General features: G+C 37.4%; 5 protein-coding genes across 6 annotated transcripts; 2 read left to right on the top strand and 3 right to left on the bottom strand.

Moving 5' to 3' along the window:
• Positions 1 to 230: 230 nt before the first annotated feature.
• On the top strand, positions 231 to 1,402 carry LOC104736404 (uncharacterized). Its single transcript, XM_010456374.3, has 2 exons — positions 231 to 794; positions 884 to 1,402. Exons 1-2 carry the CDS (start codon positions 488 to 490, stop codon positions 1,267 to 1,269), a joined length of 693 nt encoding a protein of 230 aa, XP_010454676.2. The 5' UTR covers positions 231 to 487; the 3' UTR covers positions 1,270 to 1,402.
• A 31-nt stretch (positions 1,403 to 1,433) lies between these two features.
• Positions 1,434 to 6,550, bottom strand: LOC104736403 (kinesin-like protein KIN-10C). The gene is made up of 20 exons (XM_010456373.3): positions 6,125 to 6,550; positions 5,530 to 5,695; positions 5,226 to 5,426; positions 4,968 to 5,133; positions 4,673 to 4,875; positions 4,319 to 4,578; positions 4,150 to 4,204; positions 4,045 to 4,077; positions 3,904 to 3,957; positions 3,761 to 3,814; positions 3,632 to 3,673; positions 3,448 to 3,501; positions 3,300 to 3,369; positions 3,140 to 3,220; positions 2,746 to 3,053; positions 2,604 to 2,650; positions 2,349 to 2,370; positions 2,194 to 2,256; positions 1,984 to 2,022; positions 1,434 to 1,720 (listed from the first exon to the last, which is right to left on the bottom strand). Exons 1-20 carry the CDS (start codon positions 6,271 to 6,273, stop codon positions 1,676 to 1,678), a joined length of 2,112 nt encoding a protein of 703 aa, XP_010454675.1. The 5' UTR covers positions 6,274 to 6,550; the 3' UTR covers positions 1,434 to 1,675.
• A 111-nt stretch (positions 6,551 to 6,661) lies between these two features.
• LOC104736402 (large ribosomal subunit protein eL13x-like) lies at positions 6,662 to 8,478 on the top strand. Its single transcript, XM_010456372.3, has 5 exons — positions 6,662 to 6,776; positions 7,243 to 7,352; positions 7,486 to 7,619; positions 7,708 to 7,866; positions 7,975 to 8,478. Exons 2-5 carry the CDS (start codon positions 7,247 to 7,249, stop codon positions 8,194 to 8,196), a joined length of 621 nt encoding a protein of 206 aa, XP_010454674.1. The 5' UTR covers positions 6,662 to 6,776; positions 7,243 to 7,246; the 3' UTR covers positions 8,197 to 8,478.
• A 112-nt stretch (positions 8,479 to 8,590) lies between these two features.
• On the bottom strand, positions 8,591 to 13,267 carry LOC104736400 (uncharacterized). 2 transcript variants are annotated; one of them, XM_010456370.3, is made up of 10 exons: positions 12,571 to 13,267; positions 12,159 to 12,233; positions 11,117 to 12,060; positions 10,913 to 11,001; positions 10,702 to 10,805; positions 10,534 to 10,624; positions 10,181 to 10,256; positions 9,993 to 10,107; positions 9,382 to 9,913; positions 8,591 to 9,249 (listed from the first exon to the last, which is right to left on the bottom strand). In XM_010456370.3, the coding sequence occupies exons 1-10, from the start codon at positions 12,854 to 12,856 to the stop codon at positions 8,760 to 8,762; spliced, it is 2,802 nt and encodes a 933-aa protein (XP_010454672.1). In that variant the 5' UTR covers positions 12,857 to 13,267; the 3' UTR covers positions 8,591 to 8,759. The 2 variants fall into 2 exon arrangements, with proteins under 2 accessions (XP_010454672.1, XP_010454673.1); XM_010456371.2 differs by having other exon boundaries at positions 12,159 to 12,244; positions 12,571 to 13,188.
• An 11-nt stretch (positions 13,268 to 13,278) lies between these two features.
• Positions 13,279 to 19,505, bottom strand: LOC104736399 (cleavage and polyadenylation specificity factor subunit 2). Its single transcript, XM_010456369.2, has 17 exons — positions 19,036 to 19,505; positions 18,763 to 18,931; positions 18,583 to 18,679; positions 18,312 to 18,438; positions 18,092 to 18,210; positions 17,894 to 17,988; positions 17,660 to 17,811; positions 17,514 to 17,571; positions 17,262 to 17,369; positions 16,093 to 16,336; positions 15,534 to 15,718; positions 15,010 to 15,102; positions 14,378 to 14,476; positions 14,155 to 14,286; positions 14,024 to 14,068; positions 13,699 to 13,944; positions 13,279 to 13,603 (listed from the first exon to the last, which is right to left on the bottom strand). Exons 1-17 carry the CDS (start codon positions 19,182 to 19,184, stop codon positions 13,502 to 13,504), a joined length of 2,220 nt encoding a protein of 739 aa, XP_010454671.2. The 5' UTR covers positions 19,185 to 19,505; the 3' UTR covers positions 13,279 to 13,501.
• Positions 19,506 to 24,788: the final 5,283 nt, after the last annotated feature.

Below are 24,788 nucleotides of genomic sequence, written 5' to 3'. Positions count from 1 at the left end.
TATTCGTCTCCAAAATTAGTCTTGTAATTTGTTTTTAACCTTTTTTTTTTCTGGTCGCAAGATATTCTAAAACATGAGATTTCAAGTAAAACACCTAACACTAATTATAATCTTGCAGAAACTGATAATTTGTTATTGAGTATAAGGATACAATTTATACACAGAGTAATACACAAGAAAGGGAAGAAGATATATGTGCAGTAATTGTAAATAAAGCAGAGGAGAGATTTGAGTCAAATCAAATCTTCCATTACAGATATGGACATTCTTAATACTAATCTCTCCAACTTTTTTTTTTTTTTTTCCTTTCTCATTTTTAATAAATTGTAAGGACCAGAAATAGATAAGAAGACAGAGAAGGTTAACCACTCCATATCTATATACTCTTATCTTACCTCACCAAACCAAAAAAAAAAAACTCTCTCCCATTTCTTTTTCAACGTTGCTTCTAAACAACTTTTTTGAATCAAAAAAAAAAACTTCTCCAATGTCAGAAGAGATACGAGAGCAGCATGATCTCACCGACTCTAAACCTTCTCCACCGCTACCGCCACAAAAACAAGGTCTCATCATCAGCCGCAAAAGACAGCTTGTGTTTCTCGCCCTCATGATTTTTCTAGCCGCAAAAGGACTCGTCGGAATCGAAGACATAGCGTTTGTAATATTGTGTACTATCTACTTGTTTGTGGTCATGGCTAGATTTGCCTTTCCTCGCAAGCAAACAGAGCAGAAGAAGAGACTCGCACCTAAAAGCAAACTCTTTCGAGCTTACTTCCTCGCCACTGCAATCATAGGTTACTCATCTGATTTCTTTTTCTTTTTTTTTTTTTTGTAACTGTTCTTTTTTTTTTTTGCCTTATGAATAAATCAAACTCTCTCTTAGGTCTACTCTTCCCTATCTGCTACGTCGGAGATGGAATATACCGTGGAGACATTCACGGCGTTGGAGCCGTCGCACCGCATCTATTCCTCCTCTCAGGTCAAGTTTTCACAGAACCTATAGGTTTCTCCGAGAAGTTTTCAACTCCAGTTGCTAGTCTTGTACCTGTCTTCTACAACACTCGTCGCCTTTACCCGCTTTTGGATTGGGTTAAAGCAGAATTCTCGGACACTCAGCGTCCCGGTGGTTCGGTGAGAGTATACGGAGGAAGAGCCATTGCGTCGGTTAACACGGTGATGTGGTTTTACAATCTGTTTGGTTTCTTGTTGCCTGTGCTTCTTCCTCGGTCTTTTGAGATTTACTTCTCCGATGATAACAAAGATAATTGAATGGTTTGTATTCATTGTCTGGTTTAGAAAACTCCCATGGTACATGTATAAGTGTATCTACTTTTGAAGTTGTTTTAGTACTGCTTTTGTGTCTTTTATGTCTCGATCGGGTAAAAGTTATTTTTTGTCTAAATAATTACTAAGTGGGGTGAGAGAGTGAGGCATACAGATTGAAAGTTTTTTTTCACCACTAAAACAATGAAACGGTTGTTCACTCTTCATACATACGCAAATCTTTCAACAGTAGTAAGTCACGATTAAAAACTTAATTTAAGTATTTGACACCACAAATTACACATTCAACAACTTTGGCCTAGTATATAGAACTTCGATCTCAGTAGGAGCAACGTCGTGTTGCCTCGTAATCTCTTGAAACCATCATCATAAATATCTTCAGATCCTTCGACTAATCGAAAATATCCCCAATCTCTTTTTTAAGCAGTCCCTTAACCTGTCAATGCAAAAGTCCAAGCATTACACAATTAAACAGAGTTTGTGTTAGTGTGAAATGGAATTGTGGATTAAAAAAAGAAAACTGTGATATTTTGCATGATCGAAACAGTTTTGCTGATGTCTCTTGTTTGATTTTTGTTTTAAAGGTTGACTTTGGGTTTAGGATATTTAGAGGAGATTTTGAAAGATTTGGTCACCAACTTCTGACTCAAAGGGGGAAAAAAAAGAGAAATTGAAGGAGTCCAATGATGATAAGCTAACCTGTTTTGCTGAAAGTCCGATGCCTTGCAAATCATCAAGCTGCAATAGAAAATACAAAACGCATACAAACAAACCAAAACTGAATTTAAAGACATGTTCGATAATACATATCACTAAAAGGTATGTTATTTTTAAGTCATATAACAGTTTATTGTTGCTTCATTGTGATAGGGATGCAACTTCTCATTTGAAAAACACTGTGGCACTGACCGTGTGAAATGGAGATTCATCGCGGAGCTCAACTATGTAAGTTGCTCTTTTCTCGCCAATACCCTGTCATCAATATAGGCCACAAACAAGTTAGGTCCTAAACTATAAACAAGCAGTTAAATATTTGAAAATTCTGATTAAGCTAGTCATCTCACCTTTAACTTCTTTAGATCTTCCCTGTAAATACACAAGAGAAGAGAAAAGCCTAATTTAGTTTCAGTTCTTTATAACCAATATAGACAGGATTTCTAATTAATAATGACCCAACCATACTTGTAAATTCAACTGATTATACCCGAAGACATTATATCAAGATTTGAAAAGCTTCTAATACTCAAAAAGAGAGTTTATTCATGTGTATTATGTGTTTACCTTAAGGAAAAAATTTAAAAAAGAAAAAAAACACTTACTTTCCAGCTGTGTTTATGAACTTCAGGTAATCTCCAACAGCAGAGTTCTGTACAGAAACAAAAGATGCATTATGTCAGTTGTAAGGTTTATGTTAATTTCAATGAAAAGTCAATCTTAATTAAACTTGTGAACTCTTTTTACCTTTAGTTTAGAGCTGTGTGCGCTATATGTCTTCCAAGGAGTGCAGTCAACGTTGGAAGGCATAGATTTCTCAGGCGTTCTTAGCTCTAGACTGACAACAGCTTCAGCAGTAATATCACTGTGCTCTAATGCTTCTTCTGCTTGAGATTCAGTGAAGGGAGTTTGATATTTCTCAGGTACTGATAGTTGGTTTGAAATTTTGCATATCGACTTCAAATTGTTTGACAGATTTTGAAGTCGGATGCTAAGCGGTGGTGATGCAGTTTCGTTGCCTAGCAAACTGTTGTTTTCTTTGTCCAGGTTTTCACCTACCATATAGAGAAAGACCAGAAATTGAGCAAAAGGTTTCATTATATTACTTTCTTAGATTAATGTCACACGACTCACAACCTACCTTCATTAACCACCAGAGGGAGATCTTCTCCAGTGACTGAATTGTTGTCATCTCTCTCTACCCCTGACTCTACTATTTGTACTGCCATACGAAAAAAATAAATAAGTTAACTTCTCCTTTAAACCAGACTCTTCTTTATCAACTTTCCTGTCTGTCTCACCTTTGTCTGCAACAGCATCATCACATTGAGTGGCTCCTGAAACCTTTTCCTCATGTTTCCGGGGTGTCTCCTAAAGATCAATGGGATAAACTGTCGGTACTATTGATACCCAGATGTTGAAACAAAACATAATACCTATACAAATTACCTTATCTGTAGTATCAACAACTTCAGAGCTTAAAGAGACGCTTGTTGAATAGCTCTAGAAATGAAAAGAAGTAAATATTAGATATTCTGACCAAACTGAATTTCAAGAAAGGAAACAGCTCCGATTCTATAATTTGTTTTGGCATCAGTGTGAGATGCAGAGAAGTTGCAAAAGGAGAATTTACCGGTTCCATGGCTACTGCTGAACATGAGTAAGCCAGAGAATTCTGCAAAGAAGTCAAAGCCAACCGTGATCCACTGAATGTAAGTAATGCCTTCCAAATTTTCATATTGACGTTAATAGAAATTATTACCTCTTCAACCAAAGAAGATTGAGAATCTGTAACAGTAAAATATGAACAGACTTCCTACAATATAGAAAAAGAGTGTTTGTAAGTAAAGCCTTAGTAATATATAGCCATGCAGCTCCTATTAGTTCAATCTCGCAGATACTTACTTCTTTTGATGAGGAGGCTTGAACGCTCAAGATAACCTTCGAGGTGGAGATTTCCTGCATTAACATAGACACAAGAGTCATTCGAGGTGAAAGAATAAACCGAAAAGCATTACTCTAATATCCAGAATGAAGATGCTCTACCTTTTTAAGTGTCATCTTTGCTTTGCCTTCCATCTACAAAATCCAAAAAAAGTCTTAACTAAACTATTTCTGAATTCACAAGGATAAAAGCGAAAGTTGAATTACCTTCTTCGAGCTAGTTTTACATCTCGCCGAATCATTCGCTTCACCAAACAGTTTCCTTCAATCATTGCAAAAAAAGAATCATCATTTACCTAGCTTAAACAAACAGATGAAGGTATACCAAGGATATCAAGGCTTAAAGTTGATACAAATCTGGTTCTGAAAGATTTACCTTGCTTTAAGTGCAGAAGCAGCAGTGTTGATTTTAGTCTTTCTCTCTGTCACATTTCCCCTTAGTACTGTCTGTTTTCTATTAGTAGCAGACACAGTCAAAGGTGTCTGTCTCCTTTGAGCAGCAGAGGATAGTGAAACAGATTTTTCAAGACCGTTGATCTTCTTCTTAGTAGTATTATTCATGGCTCGGTTACCGCCTTGACAGATCCGTGATGCTAAGTTTAGCATGTAAAAGGAGTCTTGGCTAAATTCCCGGGGCTGAAACAATAAAAAAAGGTTAGCATCGCTGCAGTTACATTCAGTTAATCATAAACTTAAAATAAATAGCTCAAAAGCAAGCAACAGTATCTACCAAACAAGTGATCAGCAATGTTCTGTTGCATCCTTGTAAACAATCCTTCAACATGCGAGTGAGTTTGCTCTCCCGATATGGTACATGAGATTCATTGGCATTGAGCGCATACATGACATTCTGTAATGCATAAATCGACTTATTTATCCTGGCAATCTCTAGAGGACCTAGAGCACTGTTTTGCTTCCTGGAGTCCTCATATCCTGTTAGAGAAAGACAACTCCTATCACATGCTGACACAAAATTATCACATATATAGAAAAGATAATTAGAATCTGACATTAAAATACTCAACCTGCCATATCAAGAAAGTTCATCCTCCCATGAGAGTCTGCATTGGCACTGATAACATGTATCATCAGACCTTTATGACTCCTAACTGGAGGGTCACTACTCAGCTTCTGAGTTTTCTTGAGACCAAAATATAAGTTCTGGAATTCTGAGAGAGACTTGACAGGTACCTGTGAAAAGCAGAAATTTTGAAATATTAAGGATGCTGCAAAAAACGCATATCTCAACCTTTTTAAACTCAAGAACACGAAATATGACTTGCCTGTGAAAGTCCCTTGAGTTGAATTTTCCCTTGTGCACCTTCTAGTACAGTAACCACTCGCTTCTGTTGGTCTAAGAGATCATACACAATTTCCTGAGAAACCTCGTAAACCGATACGGAAACTGAGTTTCCTTTTTCCTCAGCCATGGATAGCATCTCAGACATTGTCAGGATGGCTAAACCAAACTCACTCTCATTTCCCTACAAACACCATACATCACTCAATTAACAGCTTCATCTATAGAGACAATAGTGATGATATTACAAAAAAAAAAAGACTTGCAGGGATCATTCCTTTGAATACCTGGATTAGATGTGTTTTTCCGCTACTTCTTGCTCCATGGGCAATAACATTAGCATCTCTACCCTCAAAGACACTAGAGATAAGAGGTTTTATCTCCTTAGTGAGAATCAAATCAGTAGCTTCACTTTCTTCGTAGCAGTAGTCCAACTTATACGAGTCTTTCGAACTGTCACAAACACAGAAAAAAAAAAAAAAGACTTTGCTCATTAATTAGGCTTGAACAGTTGCTAATCCACTACAGACTGAGAATCAAAGTATATATATTCACAGTTAAACATTTTGGTGTCTAATGATGTCATATCTCCATAAGAAATCAGAAGATTAACACACAAGAGTTGATATAAACACAACTTTTAGATCAAATCAAACAGTTCCATGGCAAAATCCGATAAACCCAACTCAAAATCGCAACTGAATTCTCAACAACGAAACAAGTCAACAACACATATAGACAAAGTAATCGAAGAAAACTCAGAAGTTAAGATTATATTGAGTGTCAAAATCGTAGTCGAAACCTCCAGATGCAATTCATTTCGCAAATTGTAACCAACCAAATAGAATCAAATCAGAGAGAGGGGGAATAAATGAAATTTACCCAGCGAATTGAACTCCAAACGAAATCGTAACAGTCTCAGAATCTTCACCCACCGGCTTTTGGATCAGTATTGATCCTGTTGACGACGGATCCGTGGAGGGTTTAACCCTAGCCACAACCCGAACCAGTTTCGTCATCTTCGTCTCCATAATCTCAAAATTTTAGGTTTTTTCTTTTTCTCTCTGATAGAATTCGAAATGGAACAACAAAGAGAATCTCTCTTAGATAAAAAAAAAAAAAAAAAAAAAAAAAGGAGAAGAAACGTTTGAATCTGAAGATTTTGTTTCCTTTGGGAGAAAGAGAGAGAAATGAATTGAGCCGTTAAAGAAAAAAAAATTCAAATTCTAGAAGTCTGGCTCCTTCGATGACTCCGAAATTGGTCCTACCTAGGCGTATGTGAGAAGCTTACACACAAAAAACGATATCGTTTTCGAAATGGGGAATAAACGCACCGTTTATATTATAATAATAATTCGCTTTCGTCTTTATTTGATTGAGACCAGGTCCATTTAAACCTACGAAGCCCAATAGTAAGCCCAATAGTAAACCTTTCTGTGAAGTGAAATTAGGGTTTTTATTATATATCAAATGTATCATCAGGATCTGGAGCAGCCCTAGTCGTTTCGTTTCAGTCACTCTGTCAAGCCGCTGGGTGAGTCTCTCCTTCTCTCTGACTCTCTCTCTCTCTATCGACCTCTCTGAGCTTTTCTCGTCTCTCTTCGTTAGGTGTTTAAGAAATTTACGTCATTAGGAATTTAACATTTTTTTCTATTGGATCATGGATGAATGAATTGAAACTTTGGTGTGTGTTGATTTAGTTGAATCCAATGTTTTTTTTTTCTTTTTCATTTCGAGCTCTGCGTTTAATTTTGTTAGGATTCTGTATAGCATTTGATTCTGTAAATTTGTTGGTTGTTGATCATGCTTTTAGTAATATAAAGTAGCCTAATCTGTTGTATCACTTGTAATGTGTTTGATTATCCTCATTTGCTCCGTTAATGTAGTTTTTGTAATGTGAATTCTCCTAATTGCTTAACACGATTAGAATTGAAAGATAAGATCTTTTTTTTTGTTTTCTCTTGTTCTCATGTTTTAACTTTTTGTATTTTGTTTCGTAGAAAAATGAAGCACAACAACGTTATCCCGAGCTCACACTTCCGCAAGCATTGGCAGAACTATGTCAAGACTTGGTTTAACCAGCCTGCCAGGAAAACAAGGAGACGTGTTGGTTAGTAAAAATTCTCTTTTTGGATCTTCTTTCTTCTTGAATCATTTACTTACTTACGTTTTGAATTGTCTACTTGTGAAGTAAACTCTCTCACCATCACTTATGTCTCCTTTTGCGTGATGTGTTTCTTCAGCTAGGCAGACGAAGGCTGTGAAGATCTTCCCTCGTCCAACCTCTGGTCCTCTCCGCCCTGTTGTGCATGGTCAGACTCTTAAGTACAACATGAAAGTTAGAGCTGGTAAAGGATTCACTCGTGAAGAGCTTAAGGTCTGAATTCTGGAACGTCTCTCTTCTTTGGCTGTTATCTTTTTAAGGTCTATAGAGATGATAATAATTCCTTTATGTGTTTCATCAGTCTGCTGGTATCCCAAAGAAGTTGGCTCCAACAATCGGAATTTCTGTTGATCACCGTCGCAAGAACCGTTCTTTGGAGGGTCTTCAATCCAATGTCCAAAGGTTAAAGACTTACAAGGCTAAGCTGGTTGTGTTCCCTCGCCGTTCCCGTAAAGTCAAGGTATCATCCATTTGATATATTAGATAGAGAAGTTCATTGAGATACACCTCTTGATTCTTGAGTTCTTTGTTATATGTATATAACAATTTGGTATCTTTTGTATTTTAGGCTGGTGATTCTACCCCAGAGGAGCTTGCTAATGCTACTCAAGTCCAGGGAGATTACATGCCTATTGTTAGCCAGAAGGCAGCCATGGAGCTAGTGAAGCTGAGTGCCGATATGAAGGCTTTCAAAGCTTATGACAAACTCCGTCTTGAGCGTACAAACGCACGCCATGCTGGTGCCAGAGCCAAGAGGGCAGCTGAGGCCGAAAAAGAAGAGAAGAAGTAAAGATCGTTGCTTTAGAACTTTAATCATTCTTGAATTCTTCTTCCTCTCGTTCTTGATTTTGTGTAAGACTCTGTTTTTCTTTTTGGTGCGCGGTTTATCAATACTTAGGTCTCGAATTTTTCTGGTACTTGGGTTTTCTGAGTTTATGAAATCTAACGAGTTTGGGAGTTTTATAAGTTAAAAAACTATGGTTCCTAGTATAAACTGTATAATGCATTTAGTTGGACAATTACAAAAAGCTTAAACTATTGAGAACTAATATAACCATACCGTTCGTCTCAACCAATGTTCATAACATAATCCAACTGTGGGGATTATTAAAATTGGATTGACGTAATTCAGATGTTATCATCTGCAGTGAAGAGCGCCTATGAACCAAGGCAGCTATAACATATTGCACTAAAGTGTAAGTATTAGTAACCACAACAAAAAATTACAAAATGATACAATTTTGAGTTCTGATCATCACTGGACCAATACTGTAAATGTCATGGTCATCCCTTATTCTCTTTTATTTTTATCATTTAGAAACAAAATACAAAAAGTTAAGATACTTTTCTTACTTAGGTCTTGAACCTTTGGGAGATCTTTCCAACACCATCTCTACACTCCTCAGCGACTCTCTTCACCTTCTCGGTTACCTGAACTGTTCCTTTCCCAACTCCCTCAGCAGCTCCTTTTGCCTTGACAACGGCCGCATCTCTCATTTCTCCAGTTCGCTTTCCTAAATTCTCTGCGTATTCCTTCAAAACTGTAATCCACGATCGTATTTTCTCCATCACAATGAAGATCACTTCCCGGGATTTTCCTCCCACGGTTCCAGCCATCTCTTTCAGCTTATCCATCAGGGTTTTGGCTCTCTCCTCAGTTTCTTCAACCGACGATCTCTCCACATTGTTTAGTAATACACTTTCTTCAGTCTCTCCAATGCTCGTCTCTTGAAGGTCTTTACCAACAACAACTTTCAGTCCATTTGTTTCCCATCGCTTTCTTGCCTCTTCTAAGGCTCTTCCTTGTTCTTTAGCTCTCTTTCCTTCCTCCTCGGCCCACGATCTGAACAAACAACATATGACGGGAATACGGTTATGGACAGATTGAAAGGTTTATACAGTTATACTCATGGGTTAGATATCAAAATTTTGATAGAAACTTTTGTCCTTATAAAAGTAATGAGTTTAAAAGTACCTGGCCATAGACAGGGCTTTTCGTTCAACTTCCAATTCATACTGCAACTTTGAAATCCGCTGGCTCTCTTCTTCAGCTTCTTTTCGAAGATTGGAAACCCTTTCCTTCTCAAAAGATATCTCCGCCTTGTTACTCATCAAATCCTCCAGCTTGTCTTCTGCTTCGCGTCTTAACCTTGAGAGCACCTCCATTTCTGACTCGACAGCAGCTCGTTCTTTCACCAAGGCCAGATTCTCTTCCTCTCTCTTCTCCTTCAGCTGCTCTAACTCCACTTTCGCTAGCTCCGCCATTTTCTCGACCGCTTCAATCTTTTCCCGTTCCACGGAAAGCTCTTTCTCAAAGCTTGCATTGACGTCTTTTTCTACCTCCGCAACAAGGGCGTTATGCGCCGACACAGCTTTTTCAGCCATCGATTCTGCTTCTATACGTGCCAATTCCTCACTAACAATATCGGATGCCTCACCACTTGAAAGAGCAATGGCAGCTTGTCCTTTGGTGACTGGTTTTTGAGGCTGAAACAATCTTGTACAACCTAAAAAATGTGTGTGCATTAATACAAAAAGGTAACGAATGTGCAAGAAGACATATCTAAATGTGATATCTGCACATACCAAATGCAAGGGCAGCGATTCCTTGTTCCCCAGTAGATAAATCTGCGATAATAGCAGGCCATGCATCTGGGTTTATCTTCTCGATGTCAATGAAACCCGATAGTTCATACAGCTTCTGCATGATTAAGCGAATTAATGATTATTTGCAATCTTATGAGAAGTGAACAAAACCAAGCTTAATATCCAACCTTTTTATCAGCTTCTGGAAGCTGTCGTTTCTCCAAGGCCATTTTCCAGCTTATAAGATCCTGGCGTGAAAGAAGGCTGCAACGGACCAGAAATAAGCTTAACTTATAGAAATAAACTACATCTGAAATACCAAAGTATAGTCAAAAGTACAAAATATAATAATATTCTAGAAACAGAATGAACAAATATTTTATGCCGATTCATTTCATGAGAATATTGAAAATGCAGCACTGATGTCATAAAGAGAATTTAAGGTATCCCGCAGCCTTATTTATATGTTTTTATCAATGCGATATACATATTCAGAATTTCTTTTTGACAAGCTGGATTGAGTTTCCGGCAACATAAATACCTTTCAGGGGAAAACAGGACTGTGCCTTCAACATCGTCAAGCAGATCGCGGTCAGAAAGCTTGCTCGTGATGAGTCCCGCTTCTGCCAACCCTGAAAAGAGTAAACGGAATTTGGCTTCATATGTTATTTACTTACGGCTAGAATTAAAATTCAGAGTTCATCTTAACCTTGAATGGATGAGAAATCAGGGTCTTCTGGAGTAACATCATCGAAAGCAAGCTCAGTAACATTCTCTATATACATAGCAGGATACACTTTTGAGGTTGCGGTTCTGCAAAAAGTTGAAGAACACACATAAATGTATGAATTTCACTTTTAAATACCAAAGACAAACAGTTTAACACCATCAGATACACTAACACTATCACAAGAGTATACCTTGATAACGCGCTGCTAGCAGAAACCAGCCACCTGGCATATTCTCTGCGAGTACATAGATCACTAGGTTGGGTGTCAGTTTCAATGACCTGAGAGATAACACAATGAACTATAAGCTGCAAGATTTACAAGTGCCAGAACAATGCAAAGCTCTACATCAACACACATAGCGAGGGTCTTGTACCACATAAAAAATAATATTACCTTCAGAACTTGCAAAGCTGCAAATGCTTGACACTGGACCTGATCAGCAGCAGCGGGGACAAGAATCTTTCCAGGATTTACTAGAACAGACATAAATGGTGCAGGTATTCCTGCAGAAGAAAATGCACTTCCAGCGCTTGGTATTTCCAAAGGCGGTCCATTGTCGAGCTCATCTTGACTATTTATGTTTAGTTCATCGTTTGCCCCATCTGTTGATACTGGGACAGGAGTTTTCGAAGACTCACTTTCTTTCGTCGTATCTATGTCTGAGACTGATGTCATACTTCCCGCAGCCAAGTACTCGGGTGTTCCGTCAACCTCAGGAAGCTCCTCAGTTACAGTCGAGAATGCTGTTTCCGTGTCATTTGGTGGAGAAACCTCAGGAAGCTCCTCAGTTACCGTCCCGGTGGCTGCATAAGCATCGATGTCAGATAAAGAAGACGGGGAATTTTCCTTCTGACTGTTAACACGATTTTCAAAATCAGACACATTGGTTGGTTCAGTGTTTGGAAGGCTAGTAGCTGGATTTTCCACATCCGCAAGATTACTACTTTCTGAATCTGGAAGAATAGACTCAGTGGATGAGTCTAACTGAGACTTAGATTCAGAAATTATCTTCTCACTTTCTGCTGTCTCAAGATCAGTTTCCACATTGATCATCACATCTGCTTCAGGCGTATCTAGGGGAATCCTTTCAGTGGCATCTGTTTCATCAGGCATGACACCATCAAATGGCGAAGTCTCCTTACCAAGTAGTTTATCTTCACCAGACCCTTCATCACCTTGCTGAGCTATATCATTATTTTCTACACCCTTACCCTCATCCTTAAGACTGTTTTCCTCACTGTTATCTAACTTGATCTCATCACTAGAAATTTCATCAGACGACTGAATCATACTTTCCTGATGAGAAGTCAACGAATGCATCTCTTGTTTCTTTGTTCCTGCACTCAAAAGATAATTGCCCTATAAATCAGTAACGAAATCATTCTGAAACAGGCACTTGAAAGAGCTTGAAAAGCTTTAACAAAAGGAGTATTACGCTTGTTAAAAGATGCTGCTGCATAGCTTAGCCCAAGAAACAAAACGATTCCAGCAACTCCAGCCCCAACTACACCTGAAAGCAAACTACTTCCAGATTGTTATTAGTCCACCAGAAAACCGGTAAACTATACACAGCTTCAGACAGAGAAATCAAAAATACTAAAGAGTCCTAACAAAAACTCCATCGTAACATACATTGAACCATTTTGAGAATCTGCACTGACTAAACAACCTCTGAATAAACTATTCAATCAGAGAAAAAGAGGCACACTAAAAGATAAGTGTATGCAACTCCTCCAGAAGAACAACAACACTCATGGCTCCTAGAACTACTCTTATCATCAAATTTAAACATCGAAAACTCCGAATCTCACAGTTCATAACACTCTTGGTTAATTCTCCGCATATACCTTCAATCAAACTCTTCTTCTTAGCTCTAGACGACTTTTTATCATCGTTACCAGAATCATCCCACCCAGCCAAATTATCAGCCGACGACTTTGACGAATCCGATCCGGTCCACGCAGAATCGACTTCAGGCTTCTGCGAAACACAGACGACAACTCCACAACCCGATTTCCTAGCTAATCGCAACGGTCGTAAGTAAACGGCGCGAGAATTCCGACGAACGCCGCAGCTAAAAGCGAGACGGAGCTGGAGGGAGGAAGGTGTCCACGTGGCGGTCGCAGAAGCCATGGCTTGTTTTGGAGTAAGAGAGAGAGGATAAGAAAGATTGACTGGTAGAAGAGAAGAAGAGAATAATGGGAAAGGAGGATTAGGGTTTAGAATTAGAGTAATGCGTGTGTTCGTTTCGTTACCAGAGGCGTTGGAGAATGATGAGCCTCACACGGACACAAACACACAGACCACACCTAACCACCTAATATCTTTGAAATTGCTTTCTTTATTTTTCCAGATTTCCATGTTTAACAAATGGTTTTAACAAGTAAAGAAGCTAAATGCCACATCATCACAAAGCCAATACCAGGTGCTGGAAACTTAAATCTCTTTAATGAAAATGGTCTTTCGATTGTTAGGAATCCGATTCTTGACATAAATCTATGGTAAAATCTTTTTGACTATAAAAATGAAACGTTAAGCTTCGGTAATAACCATAGTTATAGAGGAGGAGTGGTATATATATCCCTTACGATGTTGGTACAAAGTTACAAAATCACACCTTTTAAGCTTTGGTAATAACGGGTAAGTAAAATTTTTAAGTTTTCTACCAAGATGACAGGACAAAAAGACATAGGAAAAATCTATTTTGCCATTTTTTTTAACACATTAATCTACGAGGTTACCACCTAAAAAGTGTTGCCGAAAGGAGAAGAATCTTCATCAGAGAAGGTAAAATTGAGAATAGAGATAATCCCTGATTTTGTAGTAGTCTTCACACAAGGGTCCTTCTATCAGAATTTGCTGTGGACCCGATGCTCCTCCCTGAACAAGCCCCCATAAATTTTAAAACTTTTTAAGCCATTGTGTGATTTGCTTAATACTTGTAGTAATATTTTGTAAGAAATGCTTTGTATTACCTTTTGACCAGTCGGGCCGACCTTACGTAGAGTGACATATTCTCCACAACGTAAAGCTCCTCCACCTGCAAACTCTACCTGAACACCCTTGCTTGACAGAAACTGCTTGAAGTCTGCAATTTTCAGATCACCTACTAGAACAGGTTTGTGTGGAGATGCAGCGCCTGCCATCGGTTGTAGAGACCTCATGTCGCTCTCTGTCTTCCCTACTTCAGAATCCACCCAAGCTACTTCCGAATCTCCCAGCTGATATTATTCCATCATTTATCATTGGATGCAAATCCGGAAAATATATACATGTTATAACCATGGATTTAAAAGGTACCTTCTTGAAGATCACATTGCTCATCAGCTTTTCAGAAAGTTGGACCTGATTGTATTACCATACAGGTTAATTCAATCACAACTCAAAACATATGCTTACAATGATCTTCCTAATAAATTTCAGATTTCTACCTTGTAAGCACATAAATCAGAAGTCACATCGACTGTTTCCTCTATTTGAGGAGCGTACACGTGCGGACAGATGTTGTTCAAGCAGTGTTGCTTCAAATGCTCTGTAGCCTCAGCTATCGCATGCACCAGAACCTTCACATGATATACCATTACATCACCATAATTTATATCAATGCTTAGCACTATATACATAGAAGACCAGAAAAAAGGATTTGCAACGTACAAGTTTAAGAGGAGAAACATGTGCAATCATTGACTTGATCGAGCGGCCATCAGACCGACCTTCATAGTCCATTTTAACAAGTGAACAACTAACAGTCACCTGTGCAAGATTATAACAACAAACTAAATCATTTATCAGGGAAATTAGACAGCAGCTCGGTATAGACAGAAGACTAAAAGAACCATCTCTGTTTTGTATTTCAGGCAAGCCTACATTATGAGAATAATCTTCAGCAACTTCTAGATGACATAAGAAAAGTGTATAAAAGTAAGGACACACACAAGTTGCTCTATAATAATAAGAAGAAAAATTAGACCGACTAATCCAACCAACAAACTAGCTATAAGTTGTACAATTGTGCTGAAGATCTGATAAGAACTCAATTAATAAATTTCGCTTGTAAGCTCTCTGCTATCATCAGATCAAGAAATTCTATCTCTCTACTTCTAAGTGAGAAGACAATTATTCCCTGTAGCTATCCTATCATTGATAATCAATCTATAACAACAATCAAGTGTTTCTAGAAAGGGAGAACAAATGAGAGGCTGAGCTGAGACCAATATCTCTATCGATGTCTTTGCTCTTTAGATGGGTAGGGAGCACTTATAAAGTTTGTAATAGAGTCTACTTACGATGAGCTCGTTGGATATGACTTTCGAAGGTCTTGTATCAAGCATGAGACTAGCGGTTGCCTCATCAAGCCTTCCATCCACATCACCTCCGGTCTGAAATAGAATTTTATATCAAAAGTTTGATAAGCAACACAAGATTCTACATACAATGCTCCTAAAGCTGATTTTAAGTAGGGGCTTAAGAGATAATATTATGGGGACAATGCCATACATTCACACAATCCACACCACCCATAGCATAGCAAACCGTACTAGTAAGCAATCAGTTGTAAAAGAGAAAATAAAGATGAAACAAAGATGAAACGGTAGAACTAGTGCACTCATACCAAATCAGGAGCCTAAGCAACTTACGGTAAAAGATAACCTATCTGTATCCCAAATTCTCAGTGCATAATGTGCAGATTTTTTAAATCTCTTTTCTTTTTAATTCATAAGGACGGCTATGCACACATCATGGAATACAAGAAGTCTACGTTGCAAATATAACGAGAGCTAAATATAGACCAAATTTACAAGGAACGTACATGCATTGCTCCTCGGTCCATGTCTTCATCCTTGATCACGTAGTCATCTGGATTAATAACCTCCCCAAATTCGTCCCATTCACATGCGTAATCAAAGAATGGGAACATTGGAGCTACGCTGCTGGATGGGGGAACAAATCCATCAATCAATATATCTTTATATGCAGGCCCGTGAGAACCAACAACTGCAAGTGTGGTCAGAAATGTGAAAGGTCAGTTGCAGACCAATACGTAATGGAAAGAACAGCTATCAACAAATTTAACAGGAAGTCTAACTGAAAAAGACAGATATTGTGGGACTGTGAAAACGTTATAACAAATTTACACAGAAATGTATCATGAAACTTCTAAATGTAGCTTCTACCTCACTCCAAGATAACTCCATAAACATCTCCTAGGGCCAACTAACTAGTACATTACAGAGAGTATCATATGCACTGCCAGTTTCAGTACTATACACTTCAATTTATGTTGAAGTTTACATGAAAATTAAGGAGTAACGCAGGCAATAGAATATTCAAAGCTACTAAAAAGTTCTATAATTTAAGACAAAAATTACCATCGCGAGTAGTCTTGGTATCTATGACCATAGGTTCACTTGAATTATCATCTGATCCATGGGAGGCTTTTGTTTCCTCCTCTTTGACAAGGCTAGCTCGCAAAGCTTCTTCTCTTTTCAGTCTGTTTTGCTCTTCTTCATATGCAATCAACTCTTCCCCAGCCAAAGGAACCCTCTTAGACATGGTGACTTTAACAAATTTGGGAGGTGGGGCTGACTGAAGCATGCGAGCTAAAGTGCCAAACTGCAAATAGAAACACATGACAAGAGAAAATCAAACAAACAGCAGTTTATTTTTATGTGATTGATTACAAACTGCAACATCTTGCAAATCTTAAATCACATGAACTTGGAATGACCACATGGAAATAATAATCGCCATCGCAACTAAGGAACACGACCACTGGCTAAGGTAACAGAGTGGATGAAGGATTTCAATGATTTCACTTGGATTTTACGGTGTTATTGAACTTAATAATTCAGCAATGCTCTGATTTCTGGATAGATTGACAATGACAAAAAAGCATTGCCATACGGAAATGAGAAGAGCGTAAAATAACTAATTATAGCTACCATTTTTTTCCAAACTGATTATTTGAATAAATAAAATTTTGTCTAGCTTGAATTTCACGTAAAAGTAAGATCATTCGAGCACAGGATGATGTCTCAATAGAAGTTAAACAAAGGAAGTACTGGATTACAAAATTCTTTCTGTTCAATTGAAAGGAAGGATATGGTCAACTAGACAGTTTGCGCACAGTGATGTCAATGCCAAAAATATGATAGTCTACCAAAACCTTTATATTGTATATTCTTCAAGTACAGAATGTAACTCATTGTTAAATTCACTGACTGAAAGCCCTAGAAAGGTGCAAGCCAGGCTTTATTGGCAATTATATGCTTTCACCTCTGATTGAAAATGCAGCTTTCAGTTGCTCATATCTGCCTAATGTGTACAAATTGCAGGTGAAATATTTACACTAAGTATGAAGATTCTCATTAAAATTGTATTAAATCAGGTCAAAAGACAAAAAAAAAAGATTCTCATATATCACGATCCCACACCCACTTAACTAATTGACCACTACTAGAAAGAAACTATTATCAGGTCTTTACAGCAATACTAATACATTTTAGTTTCTTACCGTGTAAGGGTTATAAAGACGTACCTGGCCTGTTTCAGTAAAGAGGACCAAATTTCTGGGATCATTTGCCCACTCCACGAATATATCACGAGCAAAACCGGCTTCGAGACTACCCATGGAAGCAAGAACAACCTATATAATAAGGTTCAGTCACTAGAACATACAATAGGAAACATATCGTTCTATTATCAGCTGAGAAAGGAAACAAAATATAAAATCCACCAAGTTCTGTTACTACCCAACATTACTGAATTACTTATAAGTTTATATACTAACCTTTGGTCCAGGTGGAGCATTATCCAGATCAGTCTTGTTTATCAAGAGAGTGACATGCCTGCATGTTTTTAACTTTCATTTTGATGGCTTCTGTGTTGTATACATACGACGGCACAAAATAAGATATTATTAAAAAGAAAACCTACCTCAATAAAAAGGCATTATCACGTGAAGTCTCAAAGGACTTTGAAATGGAGTCACTCATCCACTCGAGGAAACTCTTAACATAGTCAATAGTGCTAGATGACACGTACGTGAGAAAGTAAATGGGAAAACTGAAACCTCTTTGTGACCAATGCTGCAGGTTGGATCAATATTCAGTCTCTACATAAATAGCTAAACATTCACTGAGAACAAAATACATTCACAGTGGTTCTTACCTGTTCAAGTATCAAGAGAAGTTCCAGGACTCGACCAGCAGTGTCTACTGGTAATAGAACATTTCCCCCAACTTCAAGATGTTTTGAAATGGTATCTGATTTAACATATGGGGACATACACGAGTGTTTCTGGCAGTTAAAAGCAGGCATATCTAATACCATAGAAGAGACATAATTCATATTGAACTACAAGCCAACCTAGAAATTCTTTGTCCCTTTGCTGTCTTGCCGTTTGATTGGTATAAAGAGCATGATAAGCATCGGTTATCAGAACAGCAGGCCGAACAAAAGACTGTAGAACAGTTCCATTTAAATGCCTGAATTAAGAAGTTCATTTCAGTATCATGTTTCTGTTTCTTTATTTACTGTCAAGAACAATACTTCAACTCCAAATCAGGTGAAAGCTGAACATGTGTACCTTTCTTTCCGATGATTGTAGTCAACAGCATATATAACATCCTCCCCGTCCTTTGTTATCCTCCAGATGCTACCTCCCAACATGTGTCCAGCAACATGAGGAGCAATAACAATACCCTCTCCCTTCCCTAATAAGACAAAGATAAGACTTTTGAGTCATAACCTAGGTGTTCAACAACCAAAATACTCAATGTGTGTCAGTGAACTCATTCTCGCCATGGGACATATAGATAATGCAGATGAAACTTGCTTATATTACGTAAACGACATACCAGGAAGGTGGTAATTCTGTGAGTAGGTCAATCTGATCACATTCTGGAAAGCATTATCAATGTCATCCAGTGTAAACAGATCAAAGTCGGAAACTTGCTGCAACAGTAAGATCATCGTGTTACAAACGCACAAAACTGTGCAAAATAACCCACGTAAACAACAAATGGAAAAAAACTCACCTTCCTGGATAGAAACTGATCATACATTGTGAGAAGACCTAATCTATGAACAGGCTCAGTAGCATAAACGGGAGCAGAGAGTCCAAGCTGCTTCATAGCATAAGGAAGAGCACCAAGGTGAAGCGTATCTGGATGAGAAAGCAAAACTGCATCTATAGTAGAAGCAACCCTGTAAATCAAGAAGAATCAAAACCAGAGTTTTGTAATGTGAAAACCAAAACGACCACAAATTGAATTATTGATTACGAGTGTGGAGGTAATAAAGAGAGAAACCTGGAGAGAGCTTCGAGGAGCGATGTGTCAAAGAGATCGTTCCAACCACAGTCGATGAGGAAATTGAAACCATCAACGGAGACTAAGTAGGAGAGAGGATTCTCGTTGTAAACTCCGCACAAGGGCGTTACCTGCACTGAAGTACCCATTTTTTCAGTTCGCCGAGGGAAAAAACCCTAAATTTCTCCGGTAAACCAAAGAAGAAGAAGCCACCGTGAAAGAGAGAGGGTTTTTAATTTTATTTTTAATCTGAAATAAACCTCTCGGTCCATATAATTCCTTCAAATTTATAAATTACCTTCTCTTTTTTTTTCTAAAATACACAATTACACATAGTGAGAAAAAAGGTCAATTGAATCTTTTACTTTACCAAAAAAAAAAAAAAACTAATACAGTAATAATAAGATAAGAGCCCACACAATTCAAAATTTTCAAACTAAAAAATTTACAATGTATTCTTATGACTCAACAACAATCATAACTTTTACATGAAAGAAATATATATTAAAAAAAAAAAAAATCCACTATTAAGTATACTTGATTATATGCTTATCATGAAGTCACCACTTCAGTCATATTCGTGAATGACAACAAATATGTTAAGGTCAGTTATGACTGGTAGTGGAAGACCGGTAGCAGTGAAATAGTGAGTTCATTTTATAAAACATATGAGTCAATTAATTTTCTTGTATGTTCAATGTGGATCGGTTTGTTCAATGTGGATCGGTTTGGTTGTGATTGCTCATTCATTCTTATTAAGTATGACTAATCTAAAGGTTTACATGAAACTAACTTTCGAAAATCGGCAAAATCCAAACTTTCATTGTTTTTACATTTAAAAAAAAAAAAGTTAAAAACCAAAAAATATAGAAAAAAATGAACACAATCCATAAGGAAAAATAGCCCATCAAAAATAAATGAAAAATATTTAGTTTCACCCCTAGAGGTGAACCTTTCCATTCACCTCTTCCTTTTCAACCAATCAAAATATTCTATATATTATCTCATTTTAAAAATAAATTAAAATAAAATTAAAAAACAAAACCAATTAAGGAAACAAATCATGTATACTTTTAATTAAGGAAATTTAAATTTTGGCTTGGTTTAGATTTTACAACTATAACAAAATTATGTGTCGGTTTGTTTACAAATAAATTGTTTAGGGTTTAGATTTTACAATCAAAACGAAATTATGTCGGTTTGGGTTTACAAATAGTTTTTTAGGGTTTAGATTATATAATTAAAACGAAATTATTTGTCGGTTTGGGTTTACAAATGAGGTGGTTAGAGTTTAGTTTTTATAATTAGAACGAAATTATATGTCGATTTGGGTTTACAAATGAGATGGTTAGAGTTTAGATTTTACAATTATAACGAAATTATATGTCGGTTTGGGTTTACAAATGAGATGGTTAGGGTTTAGATTTTACAATTAGAAGATATGTCGGTTTGGGTTTACAAATGAGATGGTTAGGGTTTAGATTTTACAATTAGAATGAAATTATATGTCCGTTTGGGTTTATAAAAGAGTGGTTTAAATTTTTAATTTTACAATAATGTATACAGATTTTATTTCCTTATTTTACAAGGAGGTGAAAAGAGAGGTTCACCCCTAGGAGTGAACCTAAGTATTGTTCTAAATAAATTTACTTGAGAGTAGTATAAATCAAAATTTTAGTCAATTGTATCATATTCACTAGATCTATGATCATACTCTTTATCAAATAAATCATGAAAAGCATCTCTTATGTGTCTTCGACGACAAGCTTCTCTTATGTGTTTTCCTTTGAGCATACTGCTTACCATTTCCATAAAATATGGAAACACCCAACTGCCTTGCAAAAGCATAAATCCTTTATCTTCCGGTGTCTAGATCATTTTGATCGGCTAGAAGAAACTCAAGAGATTCGAGAGACAGTTCGCGATCGCGAGAGAGAGAGTAGTGCATGAATTTATGATTTTGATTAGAGGATTTTTTTTTGAACAGTGAGAGAGAGAATAACGTTAAAAAAAATGTTGTTTTAATTTGAAAACAACTCAAAATTAGCCATTTTGCGAAAACATGCAAAAATCAATGCTAATTTTATTTTTTTTAATTATTTGCTAATTATTTTTTAGCTGTTGACGAATAAGATTGTCTAATCTTATTTTTCCATCTATTTCTTCATGTATAAAAACAGTTTTTCATTCATCAAACAATATTTTGAAATGTAACTATTGTTTTTCTTATATTTTTAGTAACTTCAATATATATAGAGTAAAACCTATAAAAAATTAATAATCATGGAACTACAAATTTTTATTAAATTATTAATTAATAGATATGTTGATCCATCCAAAAAAAATCAGTTTGAGATTGACAAAATATATTAACACAAATATTAACATCGGTTATTAATAAGTGATGTAAATAATTGAAATTAGTTCTTTTAATCGACTAATACTGACATCACTTAAATAAACTGATGTAAAAATTAACATCATTTTTGCAATTGACACACTTTCATATTAGTTATAATAATTGATGTAAATATTGTGTATATTAGCATTGGTTATTAATTAACTGATGTAAATTATAAGCCACAATGCAACATGTTCTCTATAAGCCAATCCGTAGATCTTTCCAAAACAACAAGTAGATAAGTTCCAAAGTTTTTTCGTCAAAAATATTCATTATATAATTTGTAAATCGAAATTTGGATTGACTCCAAATAATTAAATTTGATATTCTTACATGGAAATCAAGAAGATGATGAGAATAAGGCATGGATAACATAATAGGGTTCGAAGCAACATACTAGTCTTAAGTGAAAACAATATCCTAACAACTAAATAAATAAAATTTTTAATTAATTGTACCATATATACACCGGATCTATGAGCATACACAATTACAAATCTGTACTAGTATTCTTGAAGCATCTTTTGGCTCAAAAATACATTTTGGAAAATTAGAATTAAATGCAATTGCATTAAACTTGCATTTAATCTTTTTTTTCAAAAAAATGTTAATGAATAGAAGATTTAAATCATAAAATGATTCTAACGAAATTAATATGTAAATGAATTGAAGACCATTGATTTTACTTACCTTAAAAATCCTAAATTCGGAATCAAAGTAGAAACAAATTAAATCATTTAATGAAATATATCAGATCATAGTTAATCATTCCATTTGACCAGGTGGTGGTCGGGAAGGAGGTTGTTTCGATGGGAGTGGCCATTTGGGGGTGGGGATTGCGGAGTTTGGGTCGCAACATGTTGATGGAGGGGAACCGACTGAAGCAGCGGGGTTGGAAGCATATCAGCGGCGTATGGAGCTGGCTGTTATTGGTGAACCGTCGAAAGAGGTGGAGGGAGAGCGTAATATCTAACAGCTCGCCCCGGTAATTCGATTGATGTGTTATCTGGTCATAATGAATTGCTTATTCTGGAATTGCCGGGGGGCTAATAAACCCAATTTCCGACGGTCTATTCGATACATGTTGAAGAGAAATAAAACTGATGTATTGGCTCTTTTTGAAACACATGCTAGTGGCGATCGAGCGCAGCGCATATGTCAAGGGTTGGACTTTGATAGTTCGATCAGGGTCGATGCAGTTGGACAGAGTGGAGGGATTTGGTTGTTATGGAGGTCTGATGTGGGGGACGTTGAGATTGTACAGATGTCGAACCAGTTCATATATGCTACGGTAACAAAGGATGCGGAGAGGATTAATCTCCTTGTTGTGTATGCTGCTCCATCTGTTAGTCGAAGAAGTGGCATATGGGAGGAACTTCGTGGGATAGTGCAGCAGGTTACAGAACCGGTTATCATTGGAGGGGATTTTAACACCATTTTACGTTTAGATGAGCGGTCCAGGGGTAGTGGCTGCCTGTCTGCAGACTCCTTGGAGTTTGGGGAATGGATTAATAATCTCTCCTTGATTGACATGGGGTTCAAGGGTAATAAATTTACCTGGAAAAGAGGACGCGAGAGGAGAACCTATGTGGCTAAACGACTTGATCGTGTTTTATGTTGTGCGAACGCACGGTCGAGATGGCAGGAAGCCACGATAACTCACTTACCTTTTCTCTCTTCTGACCACTCCCCTTTATACCTACAGTTATGTCCGGAGGTTAGAGGAGACGCACGCAGACGACCATTCAGGTTCGAAGCGGCTTGGCTAACACATGACAGTTTCAAGGACCTACTGGTTGCATCTTGGAACAATGATTTGTCTACTCCGGAGGCTTTAGTTATCTTGTGTAATAAGTTGAAACGTTGGAATGTTGAGGAATTTGGGGATGTACAGAGAAGAAAGAAGAAAGTTATGGAGGAACTCAAAGAGATTCAGAACCAGTTGGAGATGCATCAGACAAATGATCTCTTGGAGATGGAAATGGCTTTATCCAAGGAGTTTGATGTAATTCTGGAACAAGAGGAGTTGTTGTGGTTCCAAAAGTCACGTGAAAAGTTGATTGCACTTGGAGATAGGAATACTCAATACTTTCACACTTCTACAATAATTCGAGAAGACAGAACCGCATTGAAATGCTGAAAGGAGATGATGGTAGGTGGGTTTTTGATCCTCAGGAGATTGAAGAGTTGGCAATAGCATACTATAAGCGCCTATATTCGATGGAGGACGTGGACCAGGTTGTTGCGAAGTTGCCTATTCAGGGGTTTCCACACTTATCTGAAACAGAGATACAACAGTTTTGTAAACCTTTTACAAAAATGGAGGTTGAAAGCTCGATATGGAGCATGGGGAAGTATAAAGATCCGGGTCCGGATGGTTTCCAACCTGTGTTCTACCAGGATTGCTGGGATGTAGTGGGAGAATATGTGGTTCAATTTGTGCTGAAGTACTTTGAATCTGGAGAGTTACCTGCCCATATGAATGATGCTCTTGTGGTGTTTATTGCCAAGGTTCAGAAACCGGAATCAATAAAGCAGTTTTGACCAATCAGCTTGTGTAATGTGTTGTTCAAGACCATTACTAAGGCCATGGTGTTACGGTTGAAGAGTTTGATGTCTGCGTTGATTGGACCGGCCAAAACTAGCTTTATTCCGGGTAGATTAAGCACATATAACATTGTTATAGTCCAAGAAGAAGTCCATTCCGGGGAGACGCAAGAAAGGAGTGAAAGGCTGGATGTTACTCAAGTTGGATCTTGAAAAAGCCTATGATATGATAAGATGGGATTTCCTCGAAGATACTGTACAGGCTGCGAGGTTCCTGGAGGAGTGAATCTGTTGGATTATGAAATGTGTTACAGGTCCCTCGATGAGTATACTCTTGAATGGAGAAAGAACTGCTTCCTTCCAACCAGCGCGTGGCCTGCGACAGGATGATCCTTTGTCGTCGTATATGTTTGTGTTATGCCTTGAACGTTTATGTCACCAAATTGATCGCTCTATTGAGCTGAAAAAATGGAAACCAATTAGTCTCTCCAGAGGGGGGCCTCAACTCTCGCATCTTTGCTTTGCGGACGACCTCATTCTCTTTGCAGAAGCTTCAGTGGCTCAGATAAGGATCATTCGGAAAGTTTTGGAGACTTTTTATGTGGCTTCAGGTCAGAAAGTGAGTTTGGAGAAATCTCAAATCTTCTTCTCGGATAATGTAAGTCGTGAAATGGGGAAGGTGATTAGTGAGGAGAGTGGTATTCGTCGTGTTTGGGATCTTGGCAAGTACCTCGGGATGCCTATCTTGCACAAGCGGAATAATAAGGATACATTTGGGACTATTGTTGAGAGGGTGTCATCCAAG

Source organism: Camelina sativa, chromosome 13 (genome assembly GCF_030686135.1).
Source record: "Camelina sativa cultivar CO46 ecotype springtype chromosome 13, ASM3068613v1".
Lineage (NCBI taxonomy): Eukaryota > Viridiplantae > Streptophyta > Magnoliopsida > Brassicales > Brassicaceae > Camelina > Camelina sativa.
This window is presented reverse-complemented; position numbering and strand designations above follow the sequence as displayed.